The sequence below is a fragment of the Pelecanus crispus genome, chromosome 6, assembly GCF_030463565.1.
Source record: "Pelecanus crispus isolate bPelCri1 chromosome 6, bPelCri1.pri, whole genome shotgun sequence".
NCBI classification, from domain to species: Eukaryota; Metazoa; Chordata; class Aves; order Pelecaniformes; family Pelecanidae; genus Pelecanus; species Pelecanus crispus.
In genome coordinates, this window is record NC_134648.1 from 65,935,193 (window position 1) to 65,952,577 (window position 17,385).

Below are 17,385 nucleotides of genomic sequence, written 5' to 3' on the forward strand. Positions count from 1 at the left end.
TATTAAACTGTTCTTATCTCAACCCAGGAGTGTTTCTCACTCTTACTCCTCCGAATCTCTCCCCTGCTCTACACCACTGCCGGGGAGAACAGCCCTACCTGGAGCCTCTGGCAGAAAGCACCAGGGGAGACTCGAGGTCGACCCCTAGGGTTTTGGAGTCAGGGATACAGAGGATCCGAAGCCTGTTATACTCACTGAGAAAGAGATATTGGCAGCATATGAAGGGGTTCGAGCTGCTTTCTGCTGAGCAATCCTACCACTAGAAAATGTTCCGCTGGTCTCACTGCATGCAAAAAAATAAACATGGTGATTTAATTATAATTGTTCCTAAATTGATAAAATTAATCCAGTGAAATGGCTCAGGGAACATGGTCGTTTTGGTTTAAAAATGGGCTACTTTATCTCATGCTCACATTTCTAATTGATTTAACCTAAGCCACAAGTAAGCTTCTGTGCTGCAGTTTGGCAATCAGTTCGCATTGCCCCTGAAGATAAACTGCTGCACCATTATGAAACCCTCCCTGACCAAGGGAGCTACACAAGCCAGAATAAAACTCTCTAACCCTCTTTTTTTGACATTTCATAAACCAGCTTATCAGCTACACTTCACCACCCCCCACCCCCACCCCCCACACACTAGCAGAGCAAGAGGAAGTCATTGCAGCTTAAATTTAAGACCTTTAAGATCATCCAGTCCAACCATTAACCTACACTACCAAGTCCACACTAAACCAACCAAGGGTAGACTAGACTAAACCATGTCCCCAAGTGCCACATCTACCCGCTTTTTGAACACCTCCAGGGATGGTGACTCCACCACCTCTCTGGGCAGCCTGGTCCAATGCTTGACTACCCTTTCCGTGAAGAAATTTTTCCTCATTTCCAACCTAAACCTCCCCTGGCGCAGCTTGAGCCCATTTCCTCTCATCTTATCACTAACTACATGGGAGAAGAGACAAACACCCACCTCACTACAACCTCCTTTCAGGTAGTTGTAGAGAGCAATAAGGTCTCCCCTCAGCCTCCTCTTCTCCAGGCTAAACAATCCCAGTTCCCTCAGCCACTCCTCGTAAGACCTGTGCTCCAGACCCTTCACCAGCTTCGTTGCCCTTCTCTGGACACGCTCCAGCACCTCAATGTCCTTCTTGTAGTGAGGGGCCCAAAACTGGACACTGCAGCCTCACCAGTGCCGAGTGCAGGGGGACAATCACCTCCCTGCTCCTGCTGGCCACACTATTCCTGATACAAGCCAGGATACTGTTGGCCTTCTTGGCCACCTAGGCACACTGCTGGCTCATGTTCACCCAGCTGTCTACCAACACCCCCAGGTCCTTTTCGGCCAGGCAGCTTTCCAGCCACTCTTCCCCAAGCCTGTAGCGTTGCATGGGGTTGTTGTGACCCAAGTGCAGGACCCGGCACTTGGCCTTGTTAAACCTCATACAGTTGGCCTTGGCCCATCGGTCCAGCCTGTCCAGGTCCCTCTGCAGGGCTATCCTACCCTCCAGCAGGTTGACACTCCCACCCAGTTTGGTGTCATCTACAAACTTACTGAGGCTGCACTCAATCCCCTCATCCAGATCGTTGATAAAGATATTAAACAAGGCTGGCCCCAAAACAGAGAGCCCTGGGGAACACCGCTCGTGACCGGCTGCCAACTGGACTTAACTCCATTTACAACTACTCTCTGGGCTCAGCCACCCAACCAGTTTTTTACCCAGCAAAGACTACGCCTGTCCAAGCCATGAACTGCCAGCTTCCCAAGGAGAATATTGTGGGAGACGGTGTCAAAGGCTTTGCTAAAGTCCAGGTAAATGACATCCACAGCCTTTCCTTCATCCACCAGGTGGGTCACCAGGTCATAAAAGGAGATCAGGTTGGTCAAGCAGGACCTGCCTTTCATGAACCCATGCTGGCTGGGCCCCATCCCCCGGTTGACCTGCACTTGCCTGTTGAGTTCACTCGATATGAACCTCTCCATAATCTTTCCCGGCACTGAGGTTAGGCTGACAGGCCTGTAGTTTCCCGGGTCCTCCTTCCGGCCCTTCTTGTAGATGGGCGTCACATTGGCAAGCCATACTCAGCCGGTGCTATGGACCCGGGTGCTGGGTCAGTGGCCGCCCTGAGGGCTCAGCCCAGCTCCAGGCCGAGGCCTCCACTAGGCCGCAGTGGACAAATAGGTGGCATTACTCTGTGGTAATGTATTATATAGAAGCTTGCTGTGGAGGCAACGCTCCAGAAGAGATGCTGGCAAAGCTGCATCCCTTCTAGGCGAGGTGGAACAATTCCCTGAACTCCCCTCTGGAGCCTGGAGGAGCAGGCATCCACCCAAATCTAATTCAGGTCTAATGTAATTTCCTTAGCTGTTGTAAATGGAAAGATATATTCTTTGTTTCCTGTCCTAAATTACTCGCTAGAGGGGCTGTGTGTCATTAAATACTGTGGCAGAAATTCAAAAGCAGCGGGGATGTGGTATATTAAGGGTGTAGTTTGTGCATACTGTGGTTAATATACCATGTAAGTACTTTCAAAAGGAACTTTCAAAAGGATTGCTGTAACAATCACACTCATATACTAATAAATGTTTGCTGATGCTGAAGATTAATTGTAGCGGCTGTGTGATTACTTAAGTTGTAGCAGAAGCTTTATACTTTCAATTATATTCTGATACATTTTTTCATACATGCAGAGGGGCTTTAATTGAGGTTTTTGGTAAACTATGAGCTCTGACTGGTTTGAATTTACCACATCTTTATGCTTTGTGCAAACACAATTTATGTAGTCCCATACAAGGATAAGTGAGTGCAATTCCTCACCCTTCCTTATGGAGGTGGTCAGAATAGTTTATGCTATACTACTTTCTGGACCTTTAGAATCTAAAAAAGTTAATTTAAAAAGCAGTAAGTCAAAGTATTCCAGGCTATTTCAGCTTTCTTCGGTTGTAATCTCCATTGTGATTCCATTAGAAATACAGATTTTGGAATTCAAGTTGTTAGGAATTTAGATCTTCTTTCCAAACTTCTTGGAAATCCTGTGACTTATAAATTATGTGGGTGGCTACACATAATATTACTGTACTTTTGCTAAGAAGATACTAAGAAATAATAGTCATTGCAGAGAACTCAAGAGATGATGCAAGTGATAACCAAAACCAGAACCTTGAGGAAGTAATTATGGAGCTGGTAAGTTATTAATTTGGTTATTTTTTAAAACTTCTTTTTCCTCTCAGTACTTCTATAAATATCAATGTCCTTGCTAGAATATACAATTATTTTTGCTTCTCTCGAGATACCATCTGTAGGGTCATGTCCATTCTGGAGTGCCCCAAAGGTGGTATAGGGCATGCACTAATAACAGTTTGTGGTGATCTGAACATTTTAGAACCGTGGGGAACACATTAGTAGTTAGGATGCAAAAATGAGAATCTCTTAAGGGAGTATCTTTTTAGGTACTTAGTTACTTTTAAGGTACAATTCCCTACTTTGTTTCTTGTGAAGTGCCCTGCACACATAGTCGTATACAGACACAGAAATAAGCTTATTACATAAGTTTCATCAAAATAAATATTGGACTTTTGACTCAGTCCTGCATTTTTGTAGACAATGGATAGTTGTGTACAGAATCAGGTGACTAACTAAGACAGTAGAAACTTTGTCTACTATGAACTGGTTAGAATTTTAAAATGGAGTCCTACTCCAGTTTAAGACACATTCACTTAGGTGTCTACAGGTAGTTGTCTACACATATATTTCATTTCTTGGCTCTCATTACAGCCATTGGAAATCAAGGATAGGATTCAGCTGCGTATATATATAGCTGTCTAGTGCCATTTTACTTGCCTCAAGGTATCTAAGACAGACACATATCTAGGAGGATATACAGAAAACTGCAATCTACTGGACAGCTGCTGCCAGATAATTTAAGGTCTCTGAAATCGCGACGGATATTCTGAATCCCAGCATCAATACAGTCAAGGGAACCTATAGAATAAGTCAATTTAGTGTAACATAAACACCTTCTCTCTGGTCATCTGAATGGCTTTCCAGGATCCTTTGGCTATGTTGGTTAAATCTCTTGACTAACATGAGAGCTTAGGCAAGAGGCACATGTGTCAATATCTATTGCTTTGTGTCTTAATCTCAAACTGAATCTCACCCTTAATGAAATTCCATGTAAACTTTTTATTTTTTCCTGGCTAAAAGTTTTTATTATTATAGTTATTTGATACAACCACTCCAGAGGTGGAAAACTATAAGACTGATAAAGCATGCCATCTATCCTCATACGTGTGTGTATGTATACATGTACATATACTAGCTTATAGATAAAGTTATGGATTTCCAGTTCTTAATTTTCATTAAAATTAGCATAATTGAAAATTATTTTTATTTAAATTGAAGGTGCTTTCTGAGGTGTGATATGAAGCACTCGCGTAATACTTTGCAAATGTGTTTTGGGAGCAGAAGCAAGCTACTTAACTGCTATATACCGAACATGGCTAAAATTGCAAACACATTTTACTGCAGAGGAAGTTTTAAAAGATACAACTGATGTTAAGCAGCTATCTCTAATCGACTGTAATGGCAATAAGACATTCTACTGTATAATGTTTTTTTACAGAATGGACATAAAGAGATAGTAGTTGCATTTCATTTCCAGCACACATGTAATGGATTGTCTTACGAGAACATTGATCAAGACAGACAAAAAAAACAGCACTGGATATGTTTTTTTCAGGTTATCCCAGACTTGTAGGCATGAAATATTTCCCAAATATAACTACTCTCATTCTCATTGGACAAGGTATTCAGAAGATTTCAGACCTACAGTACTGCCTGTTGCTCAGAGAGCTGTGGGTTGCTGAATGCTGTTTAGTGGTGAGTTAACTATGAGTTTTCTTTCTAGCCAACTTTAGCCAATTTCCAGTCCCTTACAATGATAATCATACTCGTTCACAAACACTCCTTTCGTCTGTTCAAGGAAGAAGGCACTATTAAAAGGAGTCAGGATCTGGCACTTCTTTACTTAAGTATCCAAAAATCCCATTTTAGATATGGATCAAATTATATCTGTTACATATTACATGGTTTTGTAATTTAAAACCTATTGTTGAATTTTTTTCTCTCTCATTAGAAACAGTATTTTTTAAAACTAGAATAATTACATTGAAACCTTTTCCAGGAAACTGGTTAGAATTAAGACATTTTAATTAAAATAATAGTGTATTTAAAAACACATAATCGTTTATCATGAACCGTTGTAGCTGCTATTACTTTTTCTTTGTTGGCTTAATTGCAAAGCTTTCTAAATTAGCAGAATTCTGTGCAGAGAGTGTGGTCTCAAATTATTTTGAACTACCTAACAATTTTATGTGCAAGTTAATGGCATCTTGACAAAAAAGAGTGATATTTTGTCATTCAGTGCTGAAAAGTAATACCTCTTCTTCTATTGCAGAAAATAGATGGTCTACAAAAATGTGTAAATTTGCAGAAGCTTTATCTTTACTGCAATGAAAATTCCAGGATTGAAAATCTGGAAGCCCTAACAAAGCTGAATGTAGTTTGGTTGAATAATAACTGGATTAAGAATATAGAGGTGAGTCTGGTGCCCTTATTACTGTTTCTTTTCTTCAAATTTGTCTAATGTATGGTATTTTAATAGTATGGCATATAAATGTGTCTAATAAGTATGGCTAACTTTTAGAATTATTGAACAACAGAAAGGACAATTTTAAACTTCAATTTATAAGAATTAAGGCTGAAACATTATTCGAATGATTGGCTGCCAAGGTTTTCTGCATATGCAGAGTTACCTAAATCATTTTCAAAGACCTATGAGATTCTTGCTAAGGAAAAGATTTTTTTTTTTTAGTTTTTATGACTTCAGATTTTTGTCTGCACTTCAATATTATATAAAAGGCTTGTCATTGAATTTTTATTTTAATCTTTGTGGGTTTTATTTTTTTATAACTTTGAGAGATTAACTCCTGTTCAGCAGAAGTTTTATCCTGGCTTTTTCTCATGCTGTCATATATCAAATTAGCTCCTATGAAAAATTGGTTTCTCTCCTTTCCCCCCAAAATTAGTACTCCTCATGCTAACCTTTGAGTTGGAGGCTAGTCCAGAACTGTGATTAGCAGTTTGGCATGTAAAGGGAGAAGAAATGTGTAAATGTCCATTTCTAGCAAAAGCTTTCTGAATTACCTGACTCTTTATGGCCTGAAAGGGAGACAGAATTGCTGCAGCTCAGTCCATATCCTCTTGGGAGAGCACATGAAAAAAAGGCAGATGGAGATACTGATACCAAGATAAAAGTGGTTAGAACAGAAGGAGATGCTGATAGGGATGAATGAGACCAGACCACTGTGAACCTTCAAAGCCATGGAAAAGAGGAGAGAGAAATCGAAGCTGGGCATGATGATAAGAGAAGGAAAGGGGAGACTGAGAAATGACAGCTGACAAAGTACAAGTGTAAGGGCAGTGGAGTGTTTCCAGAAATGATTATTTATTAGTAAGGACACTACAAACTCTAGTGGCATCTCACTGCAAAGAACTGCAGTGTCATCATGGAGAGAAATGATTGACATCAGTGATTTAGTCCTCATGATATCCTGAGGCCAAGACATGGGCTGCAGCCAAAAGCTAATGAGTACTCATGACATGGGGCATGATCTGTTAGGTTTCTCATGCACAGCTGTGAAACTAAGGCTGGGGAACTAGTTTTATTTTCATAGCAGTATCATTTACAAAGGCTTTCCAAGCTAATTCCCTTTCAGCAAAATGCATTCTCTCTTTCCATGTCAAAAGAAAGCTATAGTTTACAACAGAGGCTAACATTGTTTAGACTCCAGTCAAATTTGTTTTTACATTTGAATGATCTGCCTCTTAGCCTACAGGCTCTTCAGCATTTGCAGTGCTATATTAGATTAAACCTGTATTGTTTAAAACATTCACAGGGCTTATGTACTCTGCAGAATTTGCAAGAGGTCAATCTCACTGGAAACTTAATAGAAAAAATAGGAAGGTGGCATCAGTCTGGCATTTCTAGCATGAGCATTCTGATTACTACCAAGGATTTATATACATGGTTTAATCTTTCTGTCATTCTAATAACAATTTCCTACCAACTTGCATGGTTCAGAGTCATACCCAATATGCACAGCCCTGATCATCCCAAAGTCTGTATCAAAACTCCCTAGGGCTCATCTTTATTTACTCCAAACTCCTTTCCATTGCTGTAGCCATGTCAAAGACGACAGAAAATAGGTATCAGTGGGATTTGTGCATATATTTATTTTTATTTTTCACTGCCTTTGGTATAAAGAGTCTTTAGTTTAAATCTAAATCAAGCCTGTTTATGTTATAAATGGAAATATAAATCATGCTTGCATTTCTGAACACATAGTAGAGAATCATAGAATGCTTTGGGTTGGAAGGGACCTTTAGAGGTCACCTAGCCCAACCCCCCTGCAGTGAGCAGGGACATCTTTAACCAGATCAGGTTGCTGAGAGCCGCATCCAACCTGGCCTTGAAGGTTTCCAGGGATGGGGCCTCTACCACCTCTCTGGGCAGCCTGTTCCAGTGCTTGACCACCCTCATTGTAAAAAACTTCTTTCTAATATCTAGTCTAAATCTATTCTTCTTTAGTTTAAATCCATTATTCCTTGTCCTGTCACAACAGGCCTTGCTAAAAAGATTCTCCCCATCTTTCCTGTAGGCCCCCTTTAAGTATTGGAAGGTCGCAATAAGGTCTCCTCGCAGCCTTCTCTTCTCTTGGCTGAACAATCCCAACTCTCTCAGCCTGGCCTCATAGGAGAGGTGTTCCAGCCCTCGGATCATTTTGGTGGCCCTCTTCTGGACCTGCTCCATCAGGTCCATGTCCTTCTTGTGCTGAGGGCCCCAGAGCTGGACGCAGCACTACAGCTGAGGTCTCACCAGAGCAGAGTAGAGGGGCAGAATCACCTCCCTCGACCTTTTTCTTGGTTTATCTTTATCTGTAATAAAAAGATCTTCCAAATGCTCTCCCTGCACTTTGAGTGGAAATGGAAAATAATATATTACATGTATGATGTCATTGTTTGTGTTAGTTTTTCTTCAGAATAATCAACAGCCAATTTTCTACAACATTTAATGTGTTGCAGGGTATCCATTTCTAGTTTGTTCCGCCAGGATCATAATTATTTGAATTTGGTGTCTCAAGCCTTAGGTAAATGCTTTGACCAAAGGGCTCTTAAATGGAACTGCATCAAGAAGGAAGCCTAGATATCCAGTCCAGAACAGTGGACTAGATAAGATATTCACCTAATGTTGTAAACTGAGTTTCAAGTTGCTTCTTTTATTCATCCAGTACAGGTGTTTGCAGAGCACCTTCCTGCTGAGTTCCCTGATTGTCATGGTTATTGTCTATTCTAGCTGATGCTATAAACATTTATGAAAGGTCTGTGTTTTGCAGATTAGAAAGCTCTTTCTCACCCAGTTCTCAAGTTACTGGGGGGTTTTCTTTTCTGCTTTCCAACTGATTAGTCTGTTCCCCTTCCTTTAAGAACAGCATAAGCAACATAATGGATCAGAGTCAAATGTAGTTGCATCAGTGCAACTGCAATTATTCTAAAATTAAAAGACCTGTGTCACAGATTTTCTGTACAGCAGTTTGTAAACATTCCTAGTAGGTCTTTAATGCACTTCGAGTAAGCTCTTTGCACATATGTCTGTATAAATATAACTGAAAAAATATTGCTGATTACGTAAATAGGAACCCTTAGAAGTACTTTGATCAAGAGTCAACAGATTCTTTTGATCAAGGGTGCACAGACCGAGGACTCTGCCAGTGCAGGCTCATGCCTTTATGGCCGTATCTTCCTCCTTTGCTTGCCATATGTAGATCAGGTAGTATCTAGGAAACAGACATGTGCTTCAGTCACCCATCTCTTTGTCAGAAGTGCCTATAGTTAGTGCACACATGAATATTTTAAATAATATTCACATTGGGGTGTGTAGGCAGAGTGAGCCAAGTTGCTTTCTTTAAGAAGAGTTTTATGGAAGTTTTATACTTGGGAGCCAAATCCTTGCTTGTTATTCAAAAGAAATGAGTAGTTTATTCTCTTGCTTTACTTAATCTTAGCTGTATAGTGGCTTGATTGATCCTAAAGATTTACCTCTTAAAAAAGAATGCAAAAAGAGTTTTGCTTCCACAAAGCAGAGAGTAATTACTATGCCACACAGTAATCAAACATGGGGAGAGAAATGACCCCTGCCCTTAGGTGTCTGAAGAAAAGCTGCAGTTCCATTTTAACTGTACCCTCCAACTCTCTTGTTGTTGCTGAGACTTGCATCATAATGAAGTCACATTGAGGGAATGGTCCTGCCTGGGTGAAACAATGGTCTAATTGATATGACTAAGACTGGGATACGAGCCAGTATACAACAGAAGAGTGTGCAGTTGCTCAGAGGAGAGCTGTCCCTTTGGCCAAGTAATTCAGCCTTTTCTATTGACAATCAAGAGTTTAGATTTATTAAAATAATTTTCTGTTTTGATGTTTTCAGGTATGCTTTTTAGTACACATCTAGAGGGATTACCTTTTGAGGAAATATAAATAAGATCATTTTCCTGCCATACTTTAACATAACCTCTTGCTTCTGAATCCTAATGGGGTCTTTTTATCATCTGGAACGTGAATCAGCCAAGCTGCAAATGTTGGGTAAAACACCAAGTAATAAATCTCTAAGGAGTAAGAATCTGGAAACTGACAATTGAGTTCATGATAATGAAGTACAGAAAAGATATGTCTTGAAAAGGCGTTCTCACAAAAAATAAAGGCACTGGAGGAAAGAATAACATTCCTGAATAGAAAACTAAAAGAGTATGTTTAGTGAATTGTACAAGAACAGTATTCTGATACTTTCAGACATTAATAATTGGGTATGATGGTGGCTGGGGGTCAGCAGATTAATGACAGGACTTGAAGCCAGTCTCACATTTGTTTTTTATAAGGTCCAAACTAGCAGTATTGCAAATATCATTAAAGTGGTAGCTCTTATGTGGTCTGAATTATTGGATCCAGGCCAGCTTCTATTAGACAGATGCTGCCATTCCCATTTCTGGTGATCTCAATAAATAGGAAAAGGATTGAACTAGGATGCTGGGATGAGTAGCTATATTAGACCAGCACTTGGAAAAGCTTTCTGGGCCTTTAAACAGCAGAGATCCAGCAAAGTGCTGTGGGGTTTTTTGTTTCTGTTTGTTGGGGTTTTTTCCCCCCTGTAATTCCAATGTGATTTTCATGGCTTCTTTTTCTTGTCATTCTTGATTCTAGCTTAGGACTTCATGAGTCAAATTCACTCTAAAGTCAATGGCCAGCATAAAGTCTACTCACAGAGAATCCTTCATAACAGGGCATGTGGAGGATATCAGTGATGCCATAGACCTCATGTTGGATGCCAGCATGGGTCTGAAGCTCATTCTACAGAATTTTTATGAAGGGAGAATTGGATGGCTCTCTTCTGATGAGTAGAAAGCTGTCTGTTCTCCCTCTGATGTTCTGCAGAACAGCTAAGGCATACCATTCACCTGGCCAGTTCTTGCTTTGTTTTTGTGTCTAAGACCAATGAACACTGTTCCTATCTACAAGTGCAGTACAAAGAATCTGTTAGTGCATCAGGCCCCAAGAGAATCAAATCATTTAGATTTTGCATTTGCGTGGAAATAGTATACTGACATAGTGCTGTTCTAAAGGTTGTTAATAAAGAGAGGGACAGACTGTCGATCATCTCAAAGATGGAACAACTGGTGGAGGTGTGGGAGAATTTAAACATACTGTGAAATTTGTTGCTGTTATCTGCCACTTATTTCATGCCAGTGCCTCACACTGCACCCAAGTCCAGCATGGTTTCATTAGTGCTGCAATTTGGACTGACATTATGAATACTAAATAGCAAACTAAGACCTTCTCTTACTTGAGGAGGTGATTCTCTGAAGTTAATGATTACAGAACAACACTGAGGGTGAAGTGGATGAAGCTTGGTGTTATGGATCAGTGTAAGACCAGTATATCCATGTATTAGGATCAGTTTATCTACAGTTGTATAGTCTTTCAGATTTAAAAAACAAACAAACAAAAAAAACCTTTCTGTAATCATTCTTTTATCTAAATTTGTTGCTTAAAAAAAGTCAAAATTATGTTAATTTGTCCTGTTATGTTGTTCCAGGCAGAATTTAAAAAGATTTCCAAGTAGAAATGAAGAAAAGTGTTAATTTGGTAGTACAATTCTAGTTGATAGAATTGGGAAACATTCACTTTGAAAAAGCTTTATCAAATAATCCATGGTAAACTTTTAAAGATACTTCAAATTAGAACCTGTTTCTTATGATTCCAAGTTAATAATTTTTAACAAAACAAATTTTTTAAAAAGATTTGGAGTATGTTGAAGCACCAGTGCTCCACAGACTCCATTTGCAGATAGCTGACAAGAAAGGAAACACTCTCTCCCCTCTCCTCTTGGTGGTGTACCAGGCTGAAGCTCTGAGCCCACAAAGACTGATTTTTTTGATGCTTTTATTTTTTTATTACTTTTTTATGAAGCCCTTGATTTCAAAAAAGGAAGATAAAAGAACAAGCAAGCTATCCAACAGTGATAATGATTATTCTAAGTTCCTACACAGCTTTACTTGTAAAGAAGCATTACAAGTTGCTTACATAATCTTTGTAGGAATAACCTTGACGCTCAGTTGAGGGGAGATTCAAATTTAGACTGGCACTATTTCAAGGACTGTTTTCTGCTTGAGTACTCCAAGCTTGTCCACCTCAGGTATGCCTTCTTTTTGTGTTCAGGGATGTTTGTTAGAGCTGCAGGTAGTTCTGTACTTACAGGTTCCATTTGAGGTTGCTTATAAATATCATTCTGCTTACTTTTAATGCCACTTTCTCAAGCCAAGGATCTTTTTGTTTTGGCAAGGAGAAATTAATAAATGACTCTTGTAGGGATGAAAGCCAAACCAAAGGTTTTTGGATGAGTAATCTTAGCACAGAATCTTTTTGAGAAAGAGCAACATTTTCATTAGTTGCAGTAAAGAGTTCGACTGTTATATCTTCTTCTTTTTTAAGAAAACTTTCCATTGATTGAAAAACTGGAGAACCTGCTGCATTTCTAGGTTGGTTCTCTTTCTATGGCTGATTACCGCATAATCTTTAAGGCATCTTACAGTACCTGATGGAAGTACAGGAGTTTATTGTCTTTCTGGTCAGATACAGAGAAAATGGCCACATATTTTTTAAGTGATCTGATTTGTATACCACAGGGAATAGGTAAGCTTCTGCCCCCAGGTTCCTGGCTGGCCAGTGGACTGTCTCCTCTTTCTCAGGTTTGACTGTAGAAACTGTTGTAGGTTCTTGCAAATCATGCTCACTTTATGCAAGATTGTGCTTAGTATGGAACTGCTCATTTGGATAGTGAAGAAGGATGTAAACAGATTTTAAATATGACAGTGCAAGTAGAGAAAAGGAACACAATCACATATGATTAGATATTGATGCTTGATGCTTAACTTTGAATGCAGCATTTGAATAAAATAAGGTAAATGCATTTGTCTCCACTTGAGAGAACAAAGTTATAATGAAATGAAACAGACTAGAGGTATTGTTTGTGATTCCTTCTTCTGAACAGGAAACAGAAGAAAGTCTGGTAGACAGCACTGAAAAATTCAGTGCAAAACTAGAAGAAAATATTGTTAACTTAGTGCTCTGTGCCTTTCTGCACACAGGTTTAGTTCTTGTTATATAATTCAATCACGATTCTGCACCTGGGACTTCGGAGCATACAGTTATCATAGGAATGAAAATAAATCACGTTTTTAGAGTGCACTTTCAAATTCTGAGGCTAAAATTAAGGAGAAGTTTCAAATATTTCTGTAAGAAGTTGTTTTCAGTGTAGCAGAGTAAGTGCCTAAGTTTTAAGAGCTATTTAGTGTAGCACTGGCCTGTGAACAAAGTTAACTTTGTGCTTATAACAGAACCATTTTGCAAAGCATCAAATAATTTAGGATTATTAAGAAGTTTTAGCCAGATGGAGGTAGCTTGAAGTTCCCTAAACTCCCTATGCTTGCTGTTTCTAAGACTGGTTCTTGGACTTCAGAGGTCCATAACTTGGTAGAAAATACTGGGCATGAGAATTGGTTCAGATTTTTGCTGTTAGAATCTGGGTCTTACCTCATCTGCTCCTAATATGGTTGTGAAAACAGAGTAAATCTTTTTATGAGTGGCCATATTTCTGAAAGTGGAAAGCAGCAGTAGAACAATGCAGAAACAAAACAAATTGCACCCAGATGTATATGTGTCTGTATTTCATCTGTATCACAGGAGAGCATATGCTTATGTCAGGACAGTCACAAGGTGGATTTGTATCCATGCAGCTAAGTCCCAAGTTTTTCTGGGCAAGTCTCAACTTTGAAATTTTGTGATTGTACTCATTTATTTCACTGCCTTCCAAGAATCACAATGAGACTTGTGATGCAGCCATGATCTTTATTGTAAGCACTGGGACACATCTGCCCAAAGCAGCTTGTAGAACCATGTCACCAGTAGAGCAATGGTCTTAGGACACCCAGTTGTGTGCTTGTAACTGAGACAGAACCCCCATTGAATCCATTTCTTTCTTTGTGTACTGGGCAGTTTGCTGACTTGATATGTGTGACTGTATTGTTATGATTTTAGGACAGTTAATACAGTGCTTTTCATCTTTTCTATCTGCATTTACTATGTTTTTATGTATGTGGAAGTTTATTTTATACGTATAAATGTATGTGTGATTTCTGTGCATAGAAATCAGAGCTGAGAGCTTGGAGGGAGCTGGAAGACCTTTTCAATCTTGAAAGCAAAATCTTATCTCCCTGAGGGACAGCAGGTGCTCTCTGAGCTCAGGACATTTTAGCTGCTAAGATCAAAACACATTCCCTGGGATACAAAGCATGCCCATTCTGAGATGCAGTATTTCAGTTAATGGCATAACATGGCTCAGCATGTTTTGTGGGTGGGGGGTGTTAGGGCTTTTTTTGTTTGCTTGGGGTATGGTTTGACCCAGAAACAGTGTAGCCATAAGAAACATTCAGAGGTGGGCAGAGATGATCTTGTGGATCGTACCACTTCCAGGTTTTTTTCCATAAGCCTTTAGCTAAAAGTTATTTTCCCCCCATAGTTGAAACACCACTATTGAGCTTCTAGTCCATTCCAATACAACATGAAACACATTTGTTCACCCCTTGCTACTCTTCACTTAAAGTTGGAAACACAAAATGACCCTCACTTATGTGAAATTATTTGAGGTAGTAATCTGTATCAGACAATTCAGCTACCCGCTTCCAGCACTTTTTTTGGCCCACGGGCAAGTCAGATTGGCACAGCTAATGATTTTAGGAGCTCTTTTCATATTACCTGTAGAGAACAAGGCTTTTCAGGAAGCTCCCCAATGCACTCTGTGTTATGCTGGTAGGATATCCTCTAGGCTGTATGAAAAACTGTCTCATTGTATTAGCTCCTAGTATGGATAAACCAGATCAGCTCCATTCATATGGAGTAGAGCCCATTCCAGTTGGTGATAGGTAATTTATGCATCTTCCCTGAGAAGCAACTATCAGCCTAACACTGTTCTTAAATTGAAACCTCATGGTCAGATGCTTATTTTGGCAGAGAAGTCCAGCAATAATCAATTAAATCCTCACACTAACCTGCTGACGCTCAAACTGCAATGTTGAAAATCACCAGAAATGACATCCTTATGAAAAAGAATCTCAAGAAGATGGTAAGTTATTAACAGTTTTGAAGTATTTGTATGGGGTTCTGGATCTGCTGTCAACACTTATTGCACTACTTTCTTTCTTTCCATGCTATTGCTACCTGCCTGCTAGGGATCTTCAGCAAAGACAAGACTTGTGGTTCCAGAGGCAAACAAATAGTTTGGGTGGTTTTTTATGTAATACAGAACACAGAGACTACTCTTATGATTATAAAGAGGCAGGGGGGAAAAAAAGAAAAAGTCTTGCAAGTGATCTCATGATTACTGTGAACATCAGCATTATGGAATCTGTGTTAATTATAGTCTGTTATTCTTAGTAAATATTGTGCAATGTATACATTTTATATGATCAGAATGTCTATTCTTGTCTTTTGCCTGCTTTTGCAACAGCATAATGAAAGCCTGGAGTCTTTCCCTATTTCTTCTCTTTGTAGTTTCTTAATAAGAAAAGATGGACTCTCTCTCTCTTATGTACACAACTCTGAATTGACAGTTAAGGAAAAGCAGCTGCTACAAATTCTGGAGGATAGTTTCCAGGGTCTGGAATTCCATACAGTATGCTACATTGTGGACAGAAGAATGCTGTTTTTTAGTAAGGGGTAGCACAGAAGAGAAGAGGCAGAAACGTGCCACTCTCTTTTCCTCCCTCCTTTTATCATTTTTCTATTCATCTTTCTTCTGTTTTCTTCCTCTGTTCTGATTATATTTCTTCGTGTTACCTCTGCTTCATTCTTGACATCTTTACACCATCTGTGGCAAAGGCATGATTAGTGCTTTCCAGTTTTTTCTCATCATCTTCTTGTCCTTTCCTTGCCCTTTCTCTTTCTGTTGCAAATTGTCTCTTCTCACTCACCGCTTCTCATCAGTGCCCCCACTAGAATTTGTGGGGACTGATGCAAGACTAGTTTGGAAGCCTCCACAGTAACAGCTGCAGGACCTGTATTTACTACCTGTGGAACAGATTGGCTCAGTGGTTTCTTCAGCCATTTATTTTATAATTTTCATTTGTATTTGTTTGAACACAATATTTTTTGCTATTATTTTGTTCTTCCTACCAGTGCTAGCACAAAGCATATCATGGGTTTTCAGTTCTTTCAGTCTCAGTTCTAGTAATATAGCATCCTAGGTCCTGGATTGCAAGCCTCATCCTAACTCTAAACCACTGCCTCCTTTGTCCTTAATCCTAAATGTAATCCTAGTCCATTTATCTCTGGTATCTCGAGATACCTAGCCCTAAACGTAGAGTCCCTCTGGCATGGATCCTAGTTGTCAGACCAGTCACAACCCTAGAAATTGTCAGGCCTGTCCCAGTGACCCCGTCCATTTCCAGACTGTAAAATAGCCAGACAGATGGAATATATGATTTCATGCTGTCGTGGTTTAGCCCCAGCCAGCAACTAAGCACCACGCAGCCGCTCGCTCACTCCCCCTACCCCGATGGGATGGGGGAGAGAATCGGAGGAGTAAGAGTGAGAAACACTCCTGGGTTGAGATAAGAACAGTTTAATAATTGAAATAAAGTAAAATAGTAATGATAATAATAACAGTATAATAATGATAATAACAATAATAACAGTATAATAATGATAATAACAATAATAATATACAAAGCAAGTGATGCACAATGCAATTGCTCACCACCCACCGACCGATACCCAGACAGTTCCCGAGCAGTGATCGCTGCTCCCCGGCCAACCCTCCCCCAGTTTCTATACTGAGCATGATGTTACGTGGTATGGAATAGCCCTTTGGTCAGTTTGGATCAACTATTCTGGCTGCGCCCCCTCCCAGTTTCTTGTGCACCTGGCAGAGCATGGGAAGCTGAAAAGTCCTTGACCAGCATAAGCAGTACTCAGCAACAACTAAAAACATCAGTGTGTTATCAACATTCTTCTACTAAATCCAAAACACAGCACTATGCCTGCTACTAGGAAGAAAATTAACTCTATCCCAGCCGAAACCAGGACACATGCTGAGTAAGAAATTATGAATAGAAGTAGTATTTTCACAGACTCACAGAATGGTTGAGGGTGGTAGGAGCCTCTGGAGGTCACCTTGCCCAACCCACCTGATCAAGCAGGTCACTTATGCAGGCTGTGTGGGACCATGTCCAGACAGCTTCTGAATATCTCCAAGGATGGAGGCATTTCAGGTAAGGAAGTTTTCATTCTGCCTTATGAAGGAAAAGAATAGAAACTAGGAAAATTAATTCAGGGCACCTCTTCTCTAGTCCCCAGAAAGTTCTCCTTTTCTTCTTTCCAACCTTTTGCACACCTGCATTTCTTTTTTTGCTCTGAGAAGAGATCAGATTTTTGGGTAGTAAGATTGTATTTTCACATACAGTATCTACTGTATCTATTTGCTTTATTATTGCTTATATCATGCTAGTTTGCAGAGGCCCCACTGAGATTCCTTTTTGCAGTGTTAAATGCTATATAAGCGTACAGGAAGATGGGCTCTGTCCCACAGAGCTAGCAATCTGATTTTCTTGTCTATATCTCTCATTCTGTTGGAATAATGACACCATAAACTATATTCTTATTCATTATTCTTTGCTTTCCCTGCCTAACATCCCTTATCGTAATTCATGGATGTATTTTCATG

The 17,385-nt window shown here is 39.7% G+C and overlaps 1 protein-coding gene across 1 annotated transcript in view; it reads left to right on the forward strand.

Annotated features, from left to right (window-relative positions):
- Positions 1–3,111: 3,111 nt before the first annotated feature.
- Positions 3,112–17,385, forward strand: part of LRRC9 (leucine rich repeat containing 9) — a 61,032-nt gene continuing 46,758 nt past the window's right edge. Inside the window, 10 exon segments of the mRNA XM_075713065.1 lie at positions 3,112–3,130; positions 3,133–3,179; positions 4,657–4,696; positions 4,699–4,874; positions 5,452–5,592; positions 6,953–7,020; positions 12,755–12,815; positions 12,817–12,901; positions 14,521–14,587; positions 15,216–15,336. Coding sequence (XP_075569180.1) covers positions 3,127–3,130; positions 3,133–3,179; positions 4,657–4,696; positions 4,699–4,874; positions 5,452–5,592; positions 6,953–7,020; positions 12,755–12,815; positions 12,817–12,901; positions 14,521–14,587; positions 15,216–15,336 — 810 coding nt within the window. The 5' untranslated portion in view covers positions 3,112–3,126.